Source organism: Azolla caroliniana, unplaced genomic scaffold (genome assembly GCF_043228905.1).
Source record: "Azolla caroliniana isolate FFs.n. ecotype wild unplaced genomic scaffold, voAzoCaro1.0.p SCAF_10, whole genome shotgun sequence".
NCBI classification, from domain to species: Eukaryota; Viridiplantae; Streptophyta; class Polypodiopsida; order Salviniales; family Salviniaceae; genus Azolla; species Azolla caroliniana.
Window position 1 is genome coordinate 20,394,262 of NW_028230445.1, and position 18,622 is coordinate 20,412,883.

General features: G+C 38.5%; 3 protein-coding genes and 1 pseudogene across 5 annotated transcripts; 3 read left to right on the plus strand and 1 right to left on the minus strand.

The window, feature by feature from the left end:
- The first annotated feature begins 1,750 nt into the window (after positions 1-1,750).
- On the plus strand, positions 1,751-5,035 carry LOC147859474 (14-3-3-like protein D). Of its 2 annotated transcripts, XM_087325757.1 has the most exons (7): positions 1,761-1,916; positions 2,677-2,983; positions 3,076-3,163; positions 3,926-4,035; positions 4,147-4,295; positions 4,639-4,682; positions 4,778-5,035. In XM_087325757.1, exons 1-7 carry the CDS (start codon positions 1,844-1,846, stop codon positions 4,778-4,780), a joined length of 774 nt encoding a protein of 257 aa, XP_087181883.1. In that variant the 5' UTR covers positions 1,761-1,843; the 3' UTR covers positions 4,781-5,035. The 2 variants fall into 2 exon arrangements, with proteins under 2 accessions (XP_087181884.1, XP_087181883.1); XM_087325758.1 differs by lacking the exons at positions 4,639-4,682; positions 4,778-5,035 and having other exon boundaries at positions 1,751-1,916; positions 4,147-4,303.
- A 2,670-nt stretch (positions 5,036-7,705) lies between these two features.
- On the plus strand, positions 7,706-8,475 carry LOC147859475 (calvin cycle protein CP12, chloroplastic pseudogene; annotated as a pseudogene).
- A 3,150-nt stretch (positions 8,476-11,625) lies between these two features.
- On the plus strand, positions 11,626-15,394 carry LOC147859476 (cell division protein FtsZ homolog 2-2, chloroplastic-like). 2 transcript variants are annotated; one of them, XM_087325768.1, is made up of 7 exons: positions 11,626-12,454; positions 13,278-13,577; positions 13,653-13,743; positions 14,447-14,571; positions 14,655-14,759; positions 14,965-15,018; positions 15,110-15,394. In XM_087325768.1, exons 1-7 carry the CDS (start codon positions 11,681-11,683, stop codon positions 15,209-15,211), a joined length of 1,551 nt encoding a protein of 516 aa, XP_087181894.1. In that variant the 5' UTR covers positions 11,626-11,680; the 3' UTR covers positions 15,212-15,394. The 2 variants fall into 2 exon arrangements, with proteins under 2 accessions (XP_087181894.1, XP_087181895.1); XM_087325769.1 differs by having other exon boundaries at positions 14,667-14,759.
- Positions 15,395-16,422: 1,028 nt separating this feature from the next.
- Positions 16,423-17,952, minus strand: LOC147859477 (uncharacterized). The gene is made up of 2 exons (XM_087326217.1): positions 17,601-17,952; positions 16,423-17,065 (listed from the first exon to the last, which is right to left on the minus strand). The coding sequence occupies exons 1-2, from the start codon at positions 17,748-17,750 to the stop codon at positions 16,625-16,627; spliced, it is 591 nt and encodes a 196-aa protein (XP_087182343.1). The 5' UTR covers positions 17,751-17,952; the 3' UTR covers positions 16,423-16,624.
- Between the last annotated feature and the right edge of the window lie 670 nt (positions 17,953-18,622).

Below are 18,622 nucleotides of genomic sequence, written 5' to 3' on the forward strand. Positions count from 1 at the left end.
ATCTGATACGTTGATTGTAAATGGTATATTGATCCACCAATAGAGAATATAAGGTCACATTGGAAGTTGTGGGTGGTTCAGATTCGACAAGGACCCAAATGATTATCAGTGGATGGATCCATTTATTGGTAACAACTTTAATTTTTTCCAATGGTTTGTATAGTTGGGAAGACGTGTTATTTCGGATAAACGGGACTGCATTTCAATACCGGAGTCAATAAGGTATAACTCCGAAGTTCCTTGCTAAGTTATGGGTTAATCTATGGGCAAGAAAACAACCACAACCAATACATGTATAGTGGTTACTTATCCATGGAGCCTTGCCTATTGGCACATGGTTGTGCTCAATATCATACAAGCTATAACTCAATAACATTGTCTATGGGATTGCATCGAGTCTCAACTAGTATGGCAACACCTCATTAGAATATTTGCTAACTAATTTCCCATATCGGAATTCACATGGGGCATGGTGGTTCGGATATCACTTGTCCACTCTACTTTCCATTATGACGTTGAATCTATGGACCATGGTTTTTACACTTAATTCGGAACTGTTCGTGCACTTCCATTAGTGTCTACGTAGTTTGTAGGCATAAGGAAGGAGATCAAATCATTATGGGAGATATTGAGTAGTACTATTGCATATTACATCTAGAAGGCTTGGTGCTCTCTCGTTTTTCATGAAGTTAGAGAGAGCCTCACCAACTGAGTTGGTAAAAAGTATTTGGTTATACATGGTTCATACTTTGAAGGGGTCAATGGGATTGCATTGTTGGAGATTTTGACGATAAAGTTGCTCAACTTCATGAGTTTCCTACCTTCTGGACAACTACTCCACTTATGACCTCCAAGAATGGCACTCCTTTCTGGTACATTCAACCACCAAAATGGCAGTCTCCGTTGCCAGATCACACAGAGTTCAAAACCTTTGCAAATTGTTTACACTAATGAAATAATGAAAGGACATCTTTTTAAAAAAAACATAAAATGAAACAAACAATCACACATGCACAAAGGAACAAACAAAACAAACAAATATATATATATAAGCACACACAACATACATACATATATACATGCATAACAATATGACATACATAACATACATAACAATATGTACATACATACGTTACAATACACATACATACATACACACATACATACATACATACATACATACATACATACATACATACATACATACATACATACATACATACATACATACATACATACATACATGGGCATACATACATACATACTTGCATACATACACATACACATACACATACATATATTGTATACATACACACATACATTACAATAGTCATAGATGCATGGGCATACATATATACATACATACATATACACATACATTACACATAGTCATAGATGCATACATACATACATACATACATACATACATATACATATACATACACATACATATACATACACATATACACATACATTACATACATATATGTAGTCATAGATGCATACATACATACATACATACATATACATATACATACACATACATATACATACACATATACACATACATTACATACATATATGTAGTCATAGATGCATGGGCATACATACATACATACATACATACATACATTCGTTCAGACAAAAGAAATGGAGTGTGTCTTGTCTTTGTAGAGTTGCATTATCGCGAGGGACTTTTTCAGCCCTAATTCTCTGCTTCTTCTTCTTCTTCTTCTTCTTCTTCATCGCCGTCTCCTGCTCCATTCACTCAGTCTGCGCTCCCTTCTCCCCACACACACAGACAGATACCCTAACGCCTTTTCCTCCTCCTCCTCCCATCGCCATGACCATCGAGAAGGAACGCGAGAGCAATGTCTACATGGCCAAAGTAGCAGAGCAGGCCGAACGTTATGATGGTTGGTACCTTCTCTCTCTGTTTGTCCGTCCGTCCATCCGTTCGTCTCTTTCTGTTTTGCATCCTTTCTCTAAAGATTGATAATGCTGACTATGTGCATCGTTCCTTTTTTCTTTTTCTTTCATTTCATCTTTATCTGTATTTTTTCTTTACCACCAGCGAACGCTATGTCTTATTTTGTCTCTTAATCTCCACATCCCCTCTCTCTATATTTCTTTCTCATTGCATCTCTATGAAATTTCGTTATGTGTCGTGTAATACTATGGTGCTTTCATTTTCGTCTACAAATATGATTTGTTTGCCACTCTCTCTCTCTTCCCATTTTTAGTTGTGATGGCAAAAAATCTGTCTTTTTGGCAGCTTTGATTTGTCCGGCTAAACAATGCGTCCTCTTTTAACCACATTCCCTGCACTGCCATTTTGATCTTGATTTGTTCACTTGCATTGATTTGCTTCAGTGTCATTTTTTGCAACAGTCGATGTAGAGATAGTGGACTTCAGGTCGTGATGTTGACGATAACATATTTCTATTTCTATCCCTCTCTCCCTTCTTTTGAAGTCCAAATCTTGTCTTGTAGTAGCCATTCTATTGTGCAACACTGAATATGCTTTTTGCTTTCGCTCTCTGTGATGGTCAAATCGAGTCATTCAGTGTTGCACTTCTTTTTAACCTCAATAATTTTGTTTGTTCATTTGAATGCACATGCTTTGCTTTATTCGGTTTTCGGATGATATTCACATGCGTCTCCTTTTATATGTAGAAATGGTGGACTTCATGAAGAAGGTTGCGAAGCTAGATGTAGAGCTTACTGTAGACGAGAGAAATCTCCTCTCGGTTGGCTACAAAAATGTCATTGGTGCGCGAAGAGCCGCATGGCGCATCTTATCATCCATTGAGCAGAAAGAAGAGAGCAAGGGAAATGAAACAAATGTTAAACGGATCAAGGATTACCGCAGCAAAGTAGAGGAAGAACTTACTAGTATTTGCAATGATATCTTAACTACTATTGATGAGCATTTGATCCCATCTTCAAGTACCGGAGAGTTTGCTGTCTTCTACCATAAGATGTACCCTCCCAAATATATTTGAATCTATATATATATGTGTTTTTAATTGCGTATCTATGTGTTGATTGTTTACGTTTATGTTTATGATACAGGAAGGGAGACTATTTCAGATATCTCGCAGAGTTCAAGACTGGTCAAGAAAGAAAGGAAGCTGCTGATCATTCACAAGCATCATACCAAGTATAAACCTTTCCCATAGCTTTGGAGCTCTGCATAATGTTAGTTTGTAATTTTATTAAGATATATGCATAATTATGGACCCTTCAAAAGTATAGTGTTTATATTATATGAAACTAAATTTATCTGTTTATGTGGATATGAGTTGCTTAGGTTTCTGGCATGTGACTATATCTGTATTTAAATTTTCCAGACAGAAGCTGTATTCTGAAGCTTACAGAAGCATTCATGTTATTTCTGATCTGAAATTTGTTTGGATTGATCTTTCTTGCCAAGGTTTAATATGTCAGATGCAAACAATGACTAACTAATTTTCAGACTAGTCTATCAAAGTTGGTGAAGTCTGTCGCACAGTGCAAAAGCTGCTTGTCTAGTTATACGATGAGTTTAGACATGATAGAAATATTTTCTTCTAGACCAAATGGATTATTTTTACTGTCACTGAGTGTCCTCTCTCATATGAGTCTATATATGTATTCATAAATGTTTTGAAGATCTGCATACGATAAAACTAAAGGGATTTTGATGTAGGTTAGGCTTTCTGTGTGCTCATTGTGCTAACTGTGGTAGTTATTCTAATAAGATTGTGGAATATGATATTTTTGTTTATATGAAATATTCTGATGTGTAGCTGTGTTTTCTTTTGTGATTTAAAAAAGAGTTTGATCTGAGTCCAGAGAAAACATCTTATGATTTTTTTTATAGTGTTAATTTGTCATCGTACTCTTCAATCTCACGGATTGTTATGGTTCATGGATTCTGCAGACTGCCTTGACTACTGCTACAACGGATTTGCCTCCAACGCATCCCATACGTCTTGGCTTGGCTCTTAACCTCTCAGTATTTTACTATGAAATTATGAACTCACCTGAACAGTACGTACTTTTGAAAATTCTGTCTTGGATAATATGGTTTCATATTTTATGTATCAGCAGTTTATGATATGTTACTAAGTTTTCTCTCCAAATGCACTATTTTTCCATTAGGGCATGTCATTTAGCTAAACAAGCTTTTGATGAGGCCATTGCTGAGCTTGATTCTTTGAGTGAGGATTCATACAAGGATAGCACTCTGATCATGCAACTGCTCAGAGATAACCTGACACTATGGACGTCTGATTTGCCAGATGATGGAGGTAAATAATTCATTGTGGTGGTACTGCTCCATCATAACAGCTTTCCTCAAAGTCTTCCTTCACGTTCAATTGATAGAATGACATACATGCTTATATATCTGAATTTACATGGCAACGATAACAGTTTCTATGCATTTGTAGTAAAAGAACTTGATTATTTAACATGCTCCTAATCCTAAGTTTTTCGATTTTCCAGCATAAACTTGAAGCTCACTTAGTTCCTCCTTTATGACATGACCTTTTTCTTTCATGTTTTCATCTGATAGAATAACATCTATTCTTATTTATCTGAATTTACATGATAACATAACATAGTAAATGAACTTGATTGTTTAACATGCAGGGGATGAACAACCAAAAGGAGGGAATATTGAAGAGGACAAAGAGGTGAGCTAGCTAGTACACCTGTGTAACTAAGTATTACCTAGATTATAGAAATCATTCACTCATTTGTATAAATCATGGTTAAATTTGCCTTGCAGTAATGAGAGCTGATTTGAGCTGGATCAGCATACATCATGCAACAAAAGAAGTCTCATTATGGATTGCTGAAGTACAAAGTTATTATATCCTATGCAGCAACCTCTTCAATAATTCATGAAGATTTTGTTGTTTATTATTGCTGATCCAAATTCTCTCGCATACCATAGGTGCATACTCTAGAGAGCTTTTCATCTTGACTTTGGCAGTTTTGTATCTGCAACTGTTACCAAGCAATCAAAGTTTTTGTTCGTTGTGCATCTCTCTATTTTATCTTGCTTCCGTTGTGAATGGAATTTTTTGGCAATATATCCATATGTCTTGAGATATTGGATCTGAACTTGCCTAGGATTTTGATGATCCGAATCCCCTTGGGTTGTAGGTCTGAACTTGCCCAGTTGAAAGCCCCTTAACTATTCAACCATGCATACCCATTTGAGCTGAGGTTTGTGAACTGTATGAGGGTTCATGCAGTAGGTAGGATATGTCATAGATAAATAGAATAATAAAGTGGCTCTATCCTTAGATCTTCTAGTTGCCTATTATGTTTTACCTATATCGATGATGATTAGGCTTTGTTTTTGTGGAGAAATGAACTATCTTCTCAGGATTAGTCAGCTATTGAAATAATTTGGTTTCGAATGAGTATTATCTTGAATAACATTTACTGATAGCCCAAATTTATGCCATAGCAGCAAATATTTACCTAGCCGTTTTCCATTAATTGGAATTTGGGGAATTCGGGTTAAATGAAGTAAAATATTCTTCATTCATGTTTAAATATGTTATTTGTGTCTCTATCAGATTTGTCACCAAACTTAAAATAACTCTCTTATTGCATAAATTTGAGCTTGTAAAACTGATAAAGATGATGTGTTTATGTTATACAAGTGTACACTGTATATACATTAATAACATGTTTTTATACTCGATGTGCATTCAATGTTGTTTATGTTCATGTCTGTGTTCTCCTTTGGTTTTAAAGAAAGAGCCATTGATGAAATTTCCTCTTCATAATTATTTATAAAACTGTTGGTACATGGGTCTTTCTTGGCCGTAATCTTAGACTCAGGCTCAGGCTTGAAGCTTTAGTGGTCGAGATCCTCTCATTTTCTCATCCTTTCAATGTTGATTAGAGTAGTGAATTTGGAAGTTTGTCACAACTTGTAGCCACAATTGTCTTGTTTGTCTTGTTTGAACATGCTATTCATGTACTCATTGTCAAGGTCATCCTCAACCTCCCTTTGACCTTCTAGGAGTGGTTTGACAAATTTACCCTCTTGATGTTCCCATCCTTAAAACCCCACTTCAAAATAACACAAAGAATATAACAAAACAAAACAAAGGAGCCAAAAGGAAGAGTCCACAAAGTAACAAACTATATATGTGTGTATGTATGCATGAAATTTATTGAGACATTTGTAATCTAGCATGCCTCATCTCTAATACGTGGCATGCAAAAGAAACATTTGTTTTCGACACGTGTGTGGCTCAGATAGACAAATTGTGCCTTCAAGTTTTGCCGACAATAAAAGAATCGAGGCCATCGAATGATATGCACCATGTTCTAAGTTTAGTGTCACGTGGTTCAAACATTGTTTGGTGTGGGGAATTTGTCCTAATATGCATAATAATGTTAACAATTAAACTTGTCATAACATGATCCAATGGCAATGGGGGATAAGGAATGAAGGTTTGATTGTTATTGGATGACGAGGTGTTATCATGATCAAATGTGCAAGAATTGGAGGGAAAATTGATCGTATGTTAGTTGGGCATCGAAAGAAGCTAGATCCTGATGCCATAAAGACCCACGTCCACAAATGTTTTATAGGAAAATGTTAAAATTTTAATGTGTATTATTTATTGCTCATTTAATCCTATGTTAAGTTAGAAATGTCAGAGAACTTGGATTTCCATGAGTTTCAAGGATTTTAAGAGCTACATAAATCACAATTTTCTCTCTTGTTATGTTTGAGAGTCGAGACTATTTGTTAACAAGATCTTAATTGTCAAGTATGTAATGTTGTTAAACTATTGGAGCCATGTCATACTAAGATTCTCCTTTGAGAAATTTGATTTTCTCTATTTTCTTCAAGCCACAGGAATGGGATGTGGTCGAATTGGAAAGACAGGGAAATCAAGACGAAATATCAGTGTGGGAAATCAAGAGGAAAAATATCTATGGACATGCACGTGGCATATGCTCTTAGCATCGCATGGGGATGTGCCATTGAAGGCAATATGGTCCACAAATGAAACAAAACATATTCTCAAACTAAAGTTCCAATGCTTATATGTGACACGTGCCTTCTTTCTCCTCCCCAGATTTGTGTACTCCCTTCGCCGGTCACATAGTGTCTTCGAGCCTACATAGTGTACCAACCACAAAGTGTTGCTACTTTCTTTGGGGGCTCCACAAACACACCTTGCTCGGTGTCGATGCTAATGTCGTCCCTCTCTCCTAATGGTATTGCACCACCAATTTCTCCACAAACTCTCAAAACAAATATATGGCGCGCCAATGACCGCTTTCTCTAATGCTCTCGTTATTCTATTTCTGTGCTTTTCAATAACGAATACATGACATGACATGGGAGACCCGAGAGTCAAGATCGAGAGCACGTTAGATAGCGAGCAATATCTAGGGCTAGTTTTGTAAAAGAGATAAATATATGTAGGGCTAGTTTTTTGTAAAGAGATGAATATGTAGGGCTTATGTTTGTAAAGAGATAAAGTATCTAGGGCTACTCTTTTGTAAAGAGATAAATATCTAGGGCCATTATTGTAAAGAGATCAATATTGTTTTGTTATTTGCTGAGAAGCTTGTGCTATTTATGTTTATATTTATTAATTATGTGACTTGTTAATTATAATTATAAAAAGCTTGGTGTGAAGAGACTTAAGAAAAGTGAGAGCAATTCAGAGCCTCTTCTTCTTCATCTTCTTCTTCTTCTTCTTCTTCTGTTTCTGTATATTTGCTGTGTCTGCAGAGAAGCTCCCACTCCACAGCTTCCATGGCGACCTCCATCTCCACGTCCCCCTCATCGTTCTCTTCCCTCACTCTCCCTCCCTCAAACCCTAAATCCTCGCCCCCTTTGCCCCACCTTCGCCCTCGCTTCCCCCGCCTCCCTCTGCGTAAGCTCACCCTATCCATGTCCAAGCCTCCCTCCGCAGACATCGGAGATACGCTCTCGAAGAGTATCGAGGAAGCTCAAGAGGTCTGCGCTGCTGAAGAGGCTTCTAAAGAGTGCGCTGCTGCGTGGGATCAAGTAGAAGAACTGAGTTCCACCGTGGCTGACCAGCGAATTGCAGCTAAAGCTGCGAAAGATCCTCTTGAGCAGTACTGCAAAGAAGAGCCTCAGGCCGATGAGTGCAGGGTTTATGAAGATTAGGAAGAAGGAAGAAGCAATCTACAACAACAATACCAATAGAAACGAAAGAAAGTAAAATCCCTAACGAAAGTCTCGAAATATTTTCTTTTCGCTCTTGATCTTTTTCTTCTTTTTCTTCTTCTTCCTTGTAACTCGACTGAACTCTCTCTTTCTCTCTTATATCTGTAAATCTTATGTTTGAGAAGCCATGCTTCATAAACTGTTACCTAAAAGTATATTATGATGATCCTAATTTGTTGGGATAACTATGGCAATGATGGTGATTATGATGATGATGAAGAAGAAGATGTAGACATATCTTTGTACGTCTAGTTTGCAATGCAATTCAGTTGTATATGATGATGGTGGTGGTAGTGACAATCGATTGTTTTCTGTCTCCATCCAAACTTGCCTTGTACAAAGTTCGTCTGTCTATTTTGTTAAGAGTGGTGTTAAAGGTTCATGCCATTGTTTTTTAATAAAGGTTTACATGTTAGTTTGATGGTGATGGTGATGTTGATGGTCACTTCACTTTCTAGTTTGAGATGCATTTGCTTGATTCCCCAGAATGAAGCTCTTTGAGAGGTGTAAGATAATATTCGTACTCATCGGATGGGTCGATTCAAGCCGTTGCATAGTGGCTTACCTTCTTTTTGATTGATTATCGGAGATTGGTATCCAATACTGTTATATCCGCAGTTCTGATGACAACTTTTGCGCAGTAGAGGGTGATGTTTGGAACTTGAGAGGAGTATTGAAACTCCATGAATGCCCCAAATCACATGACCTTCACTAACTCTAATTTTGGCTGTGGGATGTGCTTGAACCCTATTTGAAATGTGGCGCTAAGGGACACTCTCAAGGCGCTAGGGAATGATTTCTCGTATTAAATCATCCATTGCATGAAGAGGTGAATGGTCGCAGATTTGCACGTGCTTTATCAAACTCAAGAAGGTACACAGGATGTGCTACTAATACTTGACTGTTATTATCTCAAGGCTGTAGAAACCTCCTCCAAAGAAGGTTTCGGACAAGGTGGACTCTAATCATGGCTTGTAGAGGACATTTCTACCATATTAGGGGTTGTGCTTATCATGACATATTAGGGGTTGCGCATATACATGATTGTCAACATATAAATGACTGTTCATGTATGTCAAGGATTGTGGTAATGGTTTATTATGAATGTCTTAATTTGGAATCTACCTAAACAATAGGCTAATTTGGAATTGGAAGGCAAGTTGCCCGCATGTAAGCTGTGTAAATAGGAACCAAGGGTTTTGTGTGAGTATCTTTTGTAGTGTCCATAGAGAAGCGAATCTCCGATGGCTTAAGTGGATGGGAGAAAGGGTTCTAAAGGTAATGGAGTTTTTGTAAGCCAACCCATTAAAGGTAGGTTGGTATTCTCGATTGATGCTACATACAACCTAAGGTGTTTATTTGGAGAGTTATGGTTGGAGTTGGGCAATTGGGGGATTCATTAAACAAAAGAAAGATTGCAAGTGGAATGTTATTTTGTCGAGTGGAATTGAGCGATGGCAATAATCATTTGGAGGTGTGTCAATTTAGTGTGGATGTCTTTGATTGGAGTAAGCCTATGTTCATTCAACTGGGTATTTGTGCATATGGAGAACATTGGAGTGATGCTTCATCTCCAAATTATTTTTAAGTTCTTGAGGAATTGGGGGCAATGTTTCAATTGGAATATGGGCGATGCCTTCATTTTTGCTAATCACTTTTGGTTAGCAAGTTGGGTTGAGGAAGTATGCTGGAAAGTTAGAAGGATTCTTTTGTGGCAATTGGTAGTGTTAGAGAAGTCACGGAAACTCAATCATGAAGAGAGCCAATTGTGCAAGGTGACATGCCCCATTATATTTGTCATCTGAATTGGTATGTAGGATGGGATTGAGTTTGTTGTATGTAGGATTTGGAAAGGCATTATTTCCAAGAGGGAGAGATTTCACTCCTCTCGTGCTATGTTGAATGTGGAGTTATTATTTTCTTTAAAATCAAGTGAAAGGAAAGGGTTCCCAAGAAGAGGGGAGTGTGATGTGAAATATGGAATAACCACTTTCTTTAAAATCTAGTGAAAGGGTTCCTAAGTAAAAAGTTGATAGGATACGAGTAGGGAGAAAAGACCTGACATTTGCTATTGAAAATTTAGATACGTTTAATGCTACAAAATTGGCCGTTCCTTACGTTAACGAACTTTAGCTATAATTACAAGCAACCAACAATTGTTAGTGAAAATTGAAGTAGAATTAAGGGCCAGAAATTGTTGTTCACAAAGTTGTCATTTCTCAAGTCAATGCATTGTAATCATCTAATTTGACACAGAAACGAAATATTTTCTTAATCATTAGCATCTATCTACGAGTGGTTTGTGATGCGCTCTAAAAACTATTAGCATCGGGTCTTTTAATTAGTTTTAAGTGAGACCTTCGAGTTACATATAATATTGTAGACACATTCATGTTGTTTTGTTGTATCTTAGAAAGGAAAGGTATATTTTAGCTTTTCTACAAATGATGTGGTTGTGATAAAGCACTTGCAGCTTTTCATATTGTTTGAGCCATGATTAATTTTTGGATCTTTTCATGAATGTAATATGTGCTTCGTGCAAGGCCATTGAATTCAATTGATATGGGTTTGTTCGTACGGCGATGCATGTGAGGATGCATAGGATTCCTGTTCCTTTTTCCGTATTACGATATGGTTCTTAAGATCATGTTACATCTTTCATATAATACACTTGCATCGGGTTTTTAAGTGGTATGCAAGAAGGGGCAGTTTTGCGCCGTTATCATTCTATCGAATACACCTAGGGTTTTCACATATAGATTACGAGCATGAAAAGCCAGAGAGATTCACGAGGATCTGGGAAAGCAATCAAGACATATGGGGGGGGGGGATAAGGGCGATAGAAGTAACTCTTATATCTTGGCATGTGTATGAATGGCTTGACAAACTATGGATACGAGAGAGATGCTGTTTTCCAGAGTCATGTCCGCCCATCATATGGGCGGGCGGGCGGACGGATTGATTGATTCTCGGAGACCCAATTATGAAAGGTCTCACACTCAATTGCAATCCTATGGAAGAGGTGTGTAGGGATAGAGTTTCCAAAACAACCATTCGACCAACAAAAAAAACAAAACAGAAGGCCTTTTCCTTTTCTTTCCTTTTCTTAACTCTCTTCTGGGGCTTCTTCTTCTTCTTCTTCTTCTTCTACAGAAACAGAGGAACTACTACTACTACTACCACTACAGGAACAGAGGAACTACGTACTAACAACCCAACACACCCACCTCTTAAGGAAACAGCAAAAAAAAACAGAGCTTCCATAGCCAGCGGCGAGCGACCTCATGAACCTTCTCACACCCTCCTCCTCCTCCTCCTTGTCTGTGTCCTTTCGGCCTTTGCAGTTGTTTTGCCTAGTTTAATAACCCCCCCCCCCCCCCCCCCCCCCCCTCCCCAATTCATTCGACTTGAACACTGCAATCATCGGTGAGAAAGTTTCTCTATGTGGGGATGAGTACCAGAATTATACTCTCTGACCATCCTCCACATCCATGCTCTCGGAGAATATGCTTGCAGAAAGAAGAAGGCATTCGTGAACACAGCTTTCTCCATGGTACCATAAATTCCTCGATAAATTCCTCTTGCGGAAGATACAGTCGTCGGCTTTTCAACGATGCCAAATGCCCCTCAATGCACGTTTCTCTCCAGCCTTTTGCACCAAGAAGCTCCAAAAACGTTTCTCATGCAACAACTACTTCTTCAGTTGGATATGGATGGCGTGACGAAGATGCCGCCATTGTGCAATTTAGACATGCTATCGATAATAGTAATAGTAGAATAAGGGCTAAGAAGAAAGATCTTTTTATAACTTCTGCTTCTTCCGTTGGGTATGGATGGCACCACAAAGATGCATTTGTTCAATCAGGACATGCTTTTGGCAATGGTTTCAAGATAGATAGTAAGGAATCCCCACTCTCAGATGAGTTAGAAAGCTGCTATAACGAGGCCACTATCAAGGTCATAGGAGTGGGAGGAGGGGGTTCTAATGCTGTCAATAGGATGGTTGAAAGTGAGATGAAAGGTGTTGAGTTTTTGATAGTGAACACAGATCTGCAAGCTTTGAAAAGCTCACCTCTGCCTCCGGTAAATCGTTTGCAAATTGGATCTCATCTCACTAGAGGACTTGGTGCCGGAGGTAACCCTGACATAGGCATGAAGGCTGCTGAAGAAAGTAGAGATCTTGTCGTAGAAGCTGTGCAAGGTGCTGACATGGTGTTTGTCACGGTACAACTCTCTCTCTCTCTCTCTCCCCCCTAGGTGTTGTTTATGTTCCCATGAGTTTTGCAACAAGGATCCTGTTGAAACAGCTCATGAACTATATTTTTTGTGCTCATGGATATTTTGATTGGATATATAATAGTTGAAATGAGAACAATGCATACATTTGGCTCTCCATCAAATTTTATTTGGAGCTGAGTTTTGTGAGAAGATCATCTTGACATCTTTAGTCTGGATGTCTGGTAGTTGAAATGAGATGAACATATACATTCTACTCTCGAATGATGAAGTGGAAGGTAATTTGAGAAGTGCTAATTGCATGCCAAGCTTTATTAGTCACACTGAGAAGTGTCGAAAGCATACGAAATTTACTTGTATCAATTGGAACTTTTAAAGTGTCGAGGTGAACTTATCCCTTCTGCGATGGAATGGGAAACTAATTAATTGAATTGCAACATGCTGAAAAATGTGAAGGTCTCAAATGTCCTCAAATCTAATCTAACTCTTAGATTTTATGTTTGCATATTAGGTTTTTGTGAGAGGGATCATTTTGATAGTGGAAATAATCTCAACTCACTTCTCTGAACTGTATTAGATGTTACCATATAATTTTCTAATGGTGAATTGGAGCAGTTCTTTTGATAACGACCAAATGCCTACAAAGCATATATCTTTAAGTGTCTCGCTCAATGGTCTTTATGTAAAGAAGAAAAATGACAATTTGTTCAAACAAATCAGAGGTTAATAGAGTGGATGATTAGATAACAAGAGAAATTAACCCCTGAGCAGTTCTCAAAGTAGTTTTAAGTTTTTTAACTTCTATTTCCAGGCTGGCATGGGTGGTGGAACTGGTAGTGGAGCGGCCCCTGTGATTGCTGGGGTTGCGAAATCACTTGGGATTTTGACTGTGGGTATTGTGACCACGCCTTTCTCTTTCGAAGGGCGTCGGAGAGGACGTCAAGCACAAGAAGCAATTGATGCGTTGAGACATAATGTTGACACGCTTATTACCATTCCTAATGATAGACTTTTGACAGCAGTGTCACAGTCCACACCAGTGACTGAAGCGTTTAACTTGGCAGATGATATTCTTCGCCAAGGTGTCAAGGGCATTTCAGACATCATTACAGTATGTATTTCTGTCCTGAACGTATGAGGTTTAGTTATTCAAGGATTTGGAAATTGAGGTACCTCTCTTGTCCAGGTGCCCGGTCTGGTTAATGTTGACTTCGCTGATGTACGAACGATTATGACTGATGCAGGATCATCTTTAATGGGAATTGGCACTGCTAGTGGTTACATCTCTTACTCTCTGTCTCTCTACGTTCATAGATACATAATCTACATATATCTTCAGGAATTTGGATGGACAAGAAGCTTCATTTAATAGCATATAATTAAAAAAGTAGAAGTGGACTTGGAACACGTACAGTTTCACTTACAGGAGTATAGGCATACACATGCATGTATTTACGTACCTATGTTTGTACATTTTTAATGGTTGTGTGCATATAATCATCATGAATGTGCATGTATACACTTGCATCTGTGTGTAAGACATATATATAAATGAACAGGCATAAATGTGTGGTTACCTCAAGCCAATATGCATATATATACATGTGACAATTTATTTGGGTGTATGCTCTGATTTCATATGTAGTTTTTGAATTTAGGTGTGTCATCATGCTTAGACAGAAGATTTGAGTATAGAAAATGCCATTGTGCATTCTAGGATAGCTTCTGGGATTTGGTTTGTTTGCGTACACTATAATTTGGGGTGCAGTGGTGGCTCTGATTCACGATTGTATGGCATATTATGCTATGTGACTTGTAGTATCCAACTTCTAGATCTCATGAAGTCAGTTCAGTTTAGTTTTGATAAAGAGTTGGATGGTGGGAAGATTTGAACAGAGGTCTTTTATATATGTATGTACGTAAATATAAATATATGTTATACAACATGTGGAGAGGCTGATTCTAATAGCCAATCTACAGGTAAATCAAGAGCAAGAGATGCAGCAATGAATGCAATCCAATCTCCTCTCCTTGATGTGGGCATCGAAAGAGCAACTGGAATTGTTTGGAATATTACGGGGGGTGCAGATTTAACATTATTTGAGGTAAATTCATTTGTTTTCAGGCTATTGACATCTTTGCTGAAGCTTGAACCTCTTATTTGCACATCATCACAATAATGTTGAAGTATTGTCTGCAGGTTAATGCTGCGGCAGAGGTTATTTATGATCTTGTGGATCCTAATGCAAATTTGATATTTGGTGCTGTCGTTGATGAATCTTATAGTGGCCAGGTATGAACAATATAAATCTTTTAGTCAAATAATCTTATAGTGGCCAGGTATTTATCTTGGTCATACATTTATAATGTTATCTTATTGTCATAATGATATGGTTGAAGGAACAGATTATAATCCTTCCACCAGAAAACAAACCAGTTTAACGTTGTTAATCTGCAGTAAAATTCTGAGTTGAATCGTTTTCAAAATAAACTTACAGGTCAGCATCACTTTAATTGCTACTGGCTTCAAAGGGCATGTCGAAGGAGAACGCGTAAGACATGTTTTATATGGACCCTAATTTGCAATTGTGTTTCATTTTTGCAATGTCTAATGTTTTGTTCCCTTTTGTCGAATAAATGCAGCAAGTCTCCCTTCCTTCACTGACTCGCCTATCACCATCAATGACCAATGGAAGTCCAATCGACGTACCTGACTATCTCAAGAGGCGTAGCAAAAGATTCTGATCTCTTGAGGGAAACCTGAGATTTATATTTATACAATTGAGCCTAAATGCTGGTTGAGATTTTGTTGTTTAGCCGCTTCAGTGCATTTGAATCGTTGGGGCGTGTTTGTTGCCAAGGCAATCTCAAAATTGGCATTGTAAATAACATTCAGAGAATTATTCAAATATTTTCATCTCTTGATTTTTGAGTTGTGCTTTACTTTGAAATATTATTGAAGCTCTTCTAAATCTGAAACCCAGACTTGTTTGATTGCATACGATTAATACATTATATGGATATATGTCAACCTTGTACAACACATGCAAATAAATAAAAGCATGACCTTGTTCTGCAAATAAGGTGTAATTAGCAATTGCCAATTGCATGGTAAATGCAGAGTTAACTATAGCAGAGGGTGTTAAGCGTATTATAAATTTGACCAACGTGGGTGACTGCAAGACCTATTATAGACTCAATTGTCACTTATCCTCAGAATGGGGCCTACAATTGACTGGCTCATCACCAAAGTTTTGCTTCTCAAACCTGTGCTAAATATCCAGATATTGAACTTAGTACATGAATCTTTCAAATGCATTAAATGTGTTGAAGAAGGTTGAGGGTTTCCCCCAATCTCAATAGCAAGCATACCTTACGGGTTTGGGCTTAATAGTTGCTCAAAGCAAGGCTATATTTTTGGTTGCATCCTCATTCATTACTTGAATGTTTTGCTTTTTTCATTTGCATGTTGACCCACTTTGGTTTGGAATTACTTTCCCTTTTTGATACCTTCTAATTCCACCATGTGAAGAAATTATTGTCTCCTTAGATAGCACAAAGTGAAAATGAGAAGGGAAAAATGTAAACTTGCCACTCTGCAATCAAATGCAAGGCTTAATTATCACATATGGCCCCTGAAATATAGGCACAAATCCTCATTCAAGTATTATCATGCCACCAAACAATTCCTTTCGTAGACATATACACCTATGGCCTATGAAATATTGGAACAATTCAACATTCAAGCATATAAAGTTGTCACTAAGCAACTCCTTTCATAAATATATGTTCAAGTAGGAGAATCTTAACTTCTTTTTTGTTTAATGCATATAGAAATAGGAGCATAGCAACGGATGGAGAAAAAAGCCTTAATGGTCATATCATGACCAACACAATGCGGCAGGTAAACAATAACATCTTGACACAAATCTCACATCTTGGGAAACAATGGAGAATCCTAGAAAGCATAGAAATGCTCTACATTACAAACAATATGATAACAAGGATGGATTTGTTACAATGATGCAGTGGCCTGAGTCTAGTGCCCTCCTGACATAATAAAGACATCCCTGGACACGTGCGAAACCATCCATCCATCCATCAGCTTGGCAAACTAAGAGAGGTCTTTGAATAATGTCACTCATCTGGAGCAATCAATCAATCCTCTTGGAGGCCACCAAGGATGACAGAGGCAACAAAGAGGCCAATGCCTGAGATGCCAAAGGCTGCAGCAGCAACATTTTGTGCAATCACCAGAGGCACAGAGTCATCAGGGACAGCCACGATCGTCACGATGGCGGCCACAAAAAGTGGCAATGACAATGACGCGAGCACGGGTGGCGATGACGTGGCGAAATTCTCGGCTAGGCTCAATAGCCCTAACTCCTCTGCTTTCGATAGAAGACCCAACTTTTCGATCGATGAGAGAGTGAGGCCAGCACTCTCCGCTTTAGAGAGGAGACCAGATTTTTCTACTTGGCTTAGTAGCTTCTTTTTCTCAAGCTTTTGGACAATGTTTACAGGTGCGGATTCAGTGTTCTCGGCAAATATTCCTGCCCCAAACCATTGCTTGTTCCAATTATCGTCATATGCATTCACCTATGGGAATAATGGATACTCACATCAGGAAAAAGCAATGCTTCAATTGAAGTCTTCATGAAAGCAAATTAGAAAGTCCTATGTTTTAACATTCTGTAAATTTATTTTCAATTCTATTACGTCTTAGCATTTGGAATGAATCCTATTACCAAATCCCAAAAAGTCCTCAATGAAGGGGCTCCGTTTTCTAGTAAACCCTAATCTACCTGAAACCCCCCCATCCAAAACCCAAGCTGTAAAACATGGATCTTTTAACCCAGACATGTACAGCCCTAATCTCAGAAACCGTGATACAAACTCTATTCTATAAAAATCATAATTCGTGAAACCCTAGTCACTAAAATCCCAACTCTAAACTGCGGATTTTGAAATCTGTAAAACATAATCTTTAAAACTCCAATCAATAGATCCTAGTCTCCAAAACCTTAAATTACAGAACCATAATTTATAAAACCTTTACAAATACGTGAAGCCCTGATCTATAAAAACCCTAATATGCATTTCCCTGATATATGGGGGAGGGGGAATATTTTACCTTGTTCTTTGGCGCCATGGCCATGACCTTGAGTCGACGAGGAGAAGGAGACGGCGATGACAGGGGGGTAACGGTCATTAATGAGGGAGGGAGAGAGATTCCATTGAAGGAAGAAGCCTCGATGGAGGAGAGAGAAGAGGGGGCCTGCATTGCTAGTCTCTTTTCCTTCTCTCTCTCTCTCTCTCTCTCTCTCTCTCTCTTTCTTTCTTTTGTTCCTTCTTTTCTCTGCACAGGCAGAGAGGGAGATTGGGCTATGGCGATTGCAGAGAGATGGGTGTTATCGTAATCAAACGAAAGAGGAGCAGGCGGAGGAACTGTGGCCACAAACGGATGAGTGCGTGTCAGTCGCTCACAACACAAGAAAGAAAGGAATCACAAAAAGGGTTTGGCTCGGTTCAGACTTGAACTTCCTTAACCGGTTTGAGCTCAGCCCGGTTCGGCTTGAACCTCGTCAAACCGGTTTGGTAAGCCAGTTATGCTGAAACCGAACTGTTGCCGATTCCTAGGCCCTGGGTTGCGGTCGCTCACAACACAAGAAAGAAAGGAATCACAAAAAGGGGGTTGCCTCGGTTCAGACATGAACTTCCTTAACCGTTTCGAGCTCAGCCGGGTTCAGCTTGAGCCTCGTCAAACGGTTTGGTAAACTAGTTATGCTAAAAACCGAACCGTTGTCGATTCCTAGGGCCGGGGCCGTAAGCTTAGTAATAGATGGTGTTTGCCTTTCAAGTTGGAGACTTCTAGGGTGTCACAAGAGATTACCCATTTCCGAGTTCTCGCCTGAAGTCATAAGTTTGATCTACCTTGAGTACATTGACACATGCCTCCTAACCCACACCTGTAAAAGAGAAAGCCAAAAGAAGCCTTTTTATTCCTTTCATCCTAAATGCGGAGCCACTCGAGAAAACCAAAACCCAAACTCTATGTTGTTGTATGAGTACTTTCCTGCGTGAAGGGCATGTGTAGAAGGAAACAAACATTGTTGAATGTCAAAGAAATGTTTGTATGACTTCTATGATCGCAAT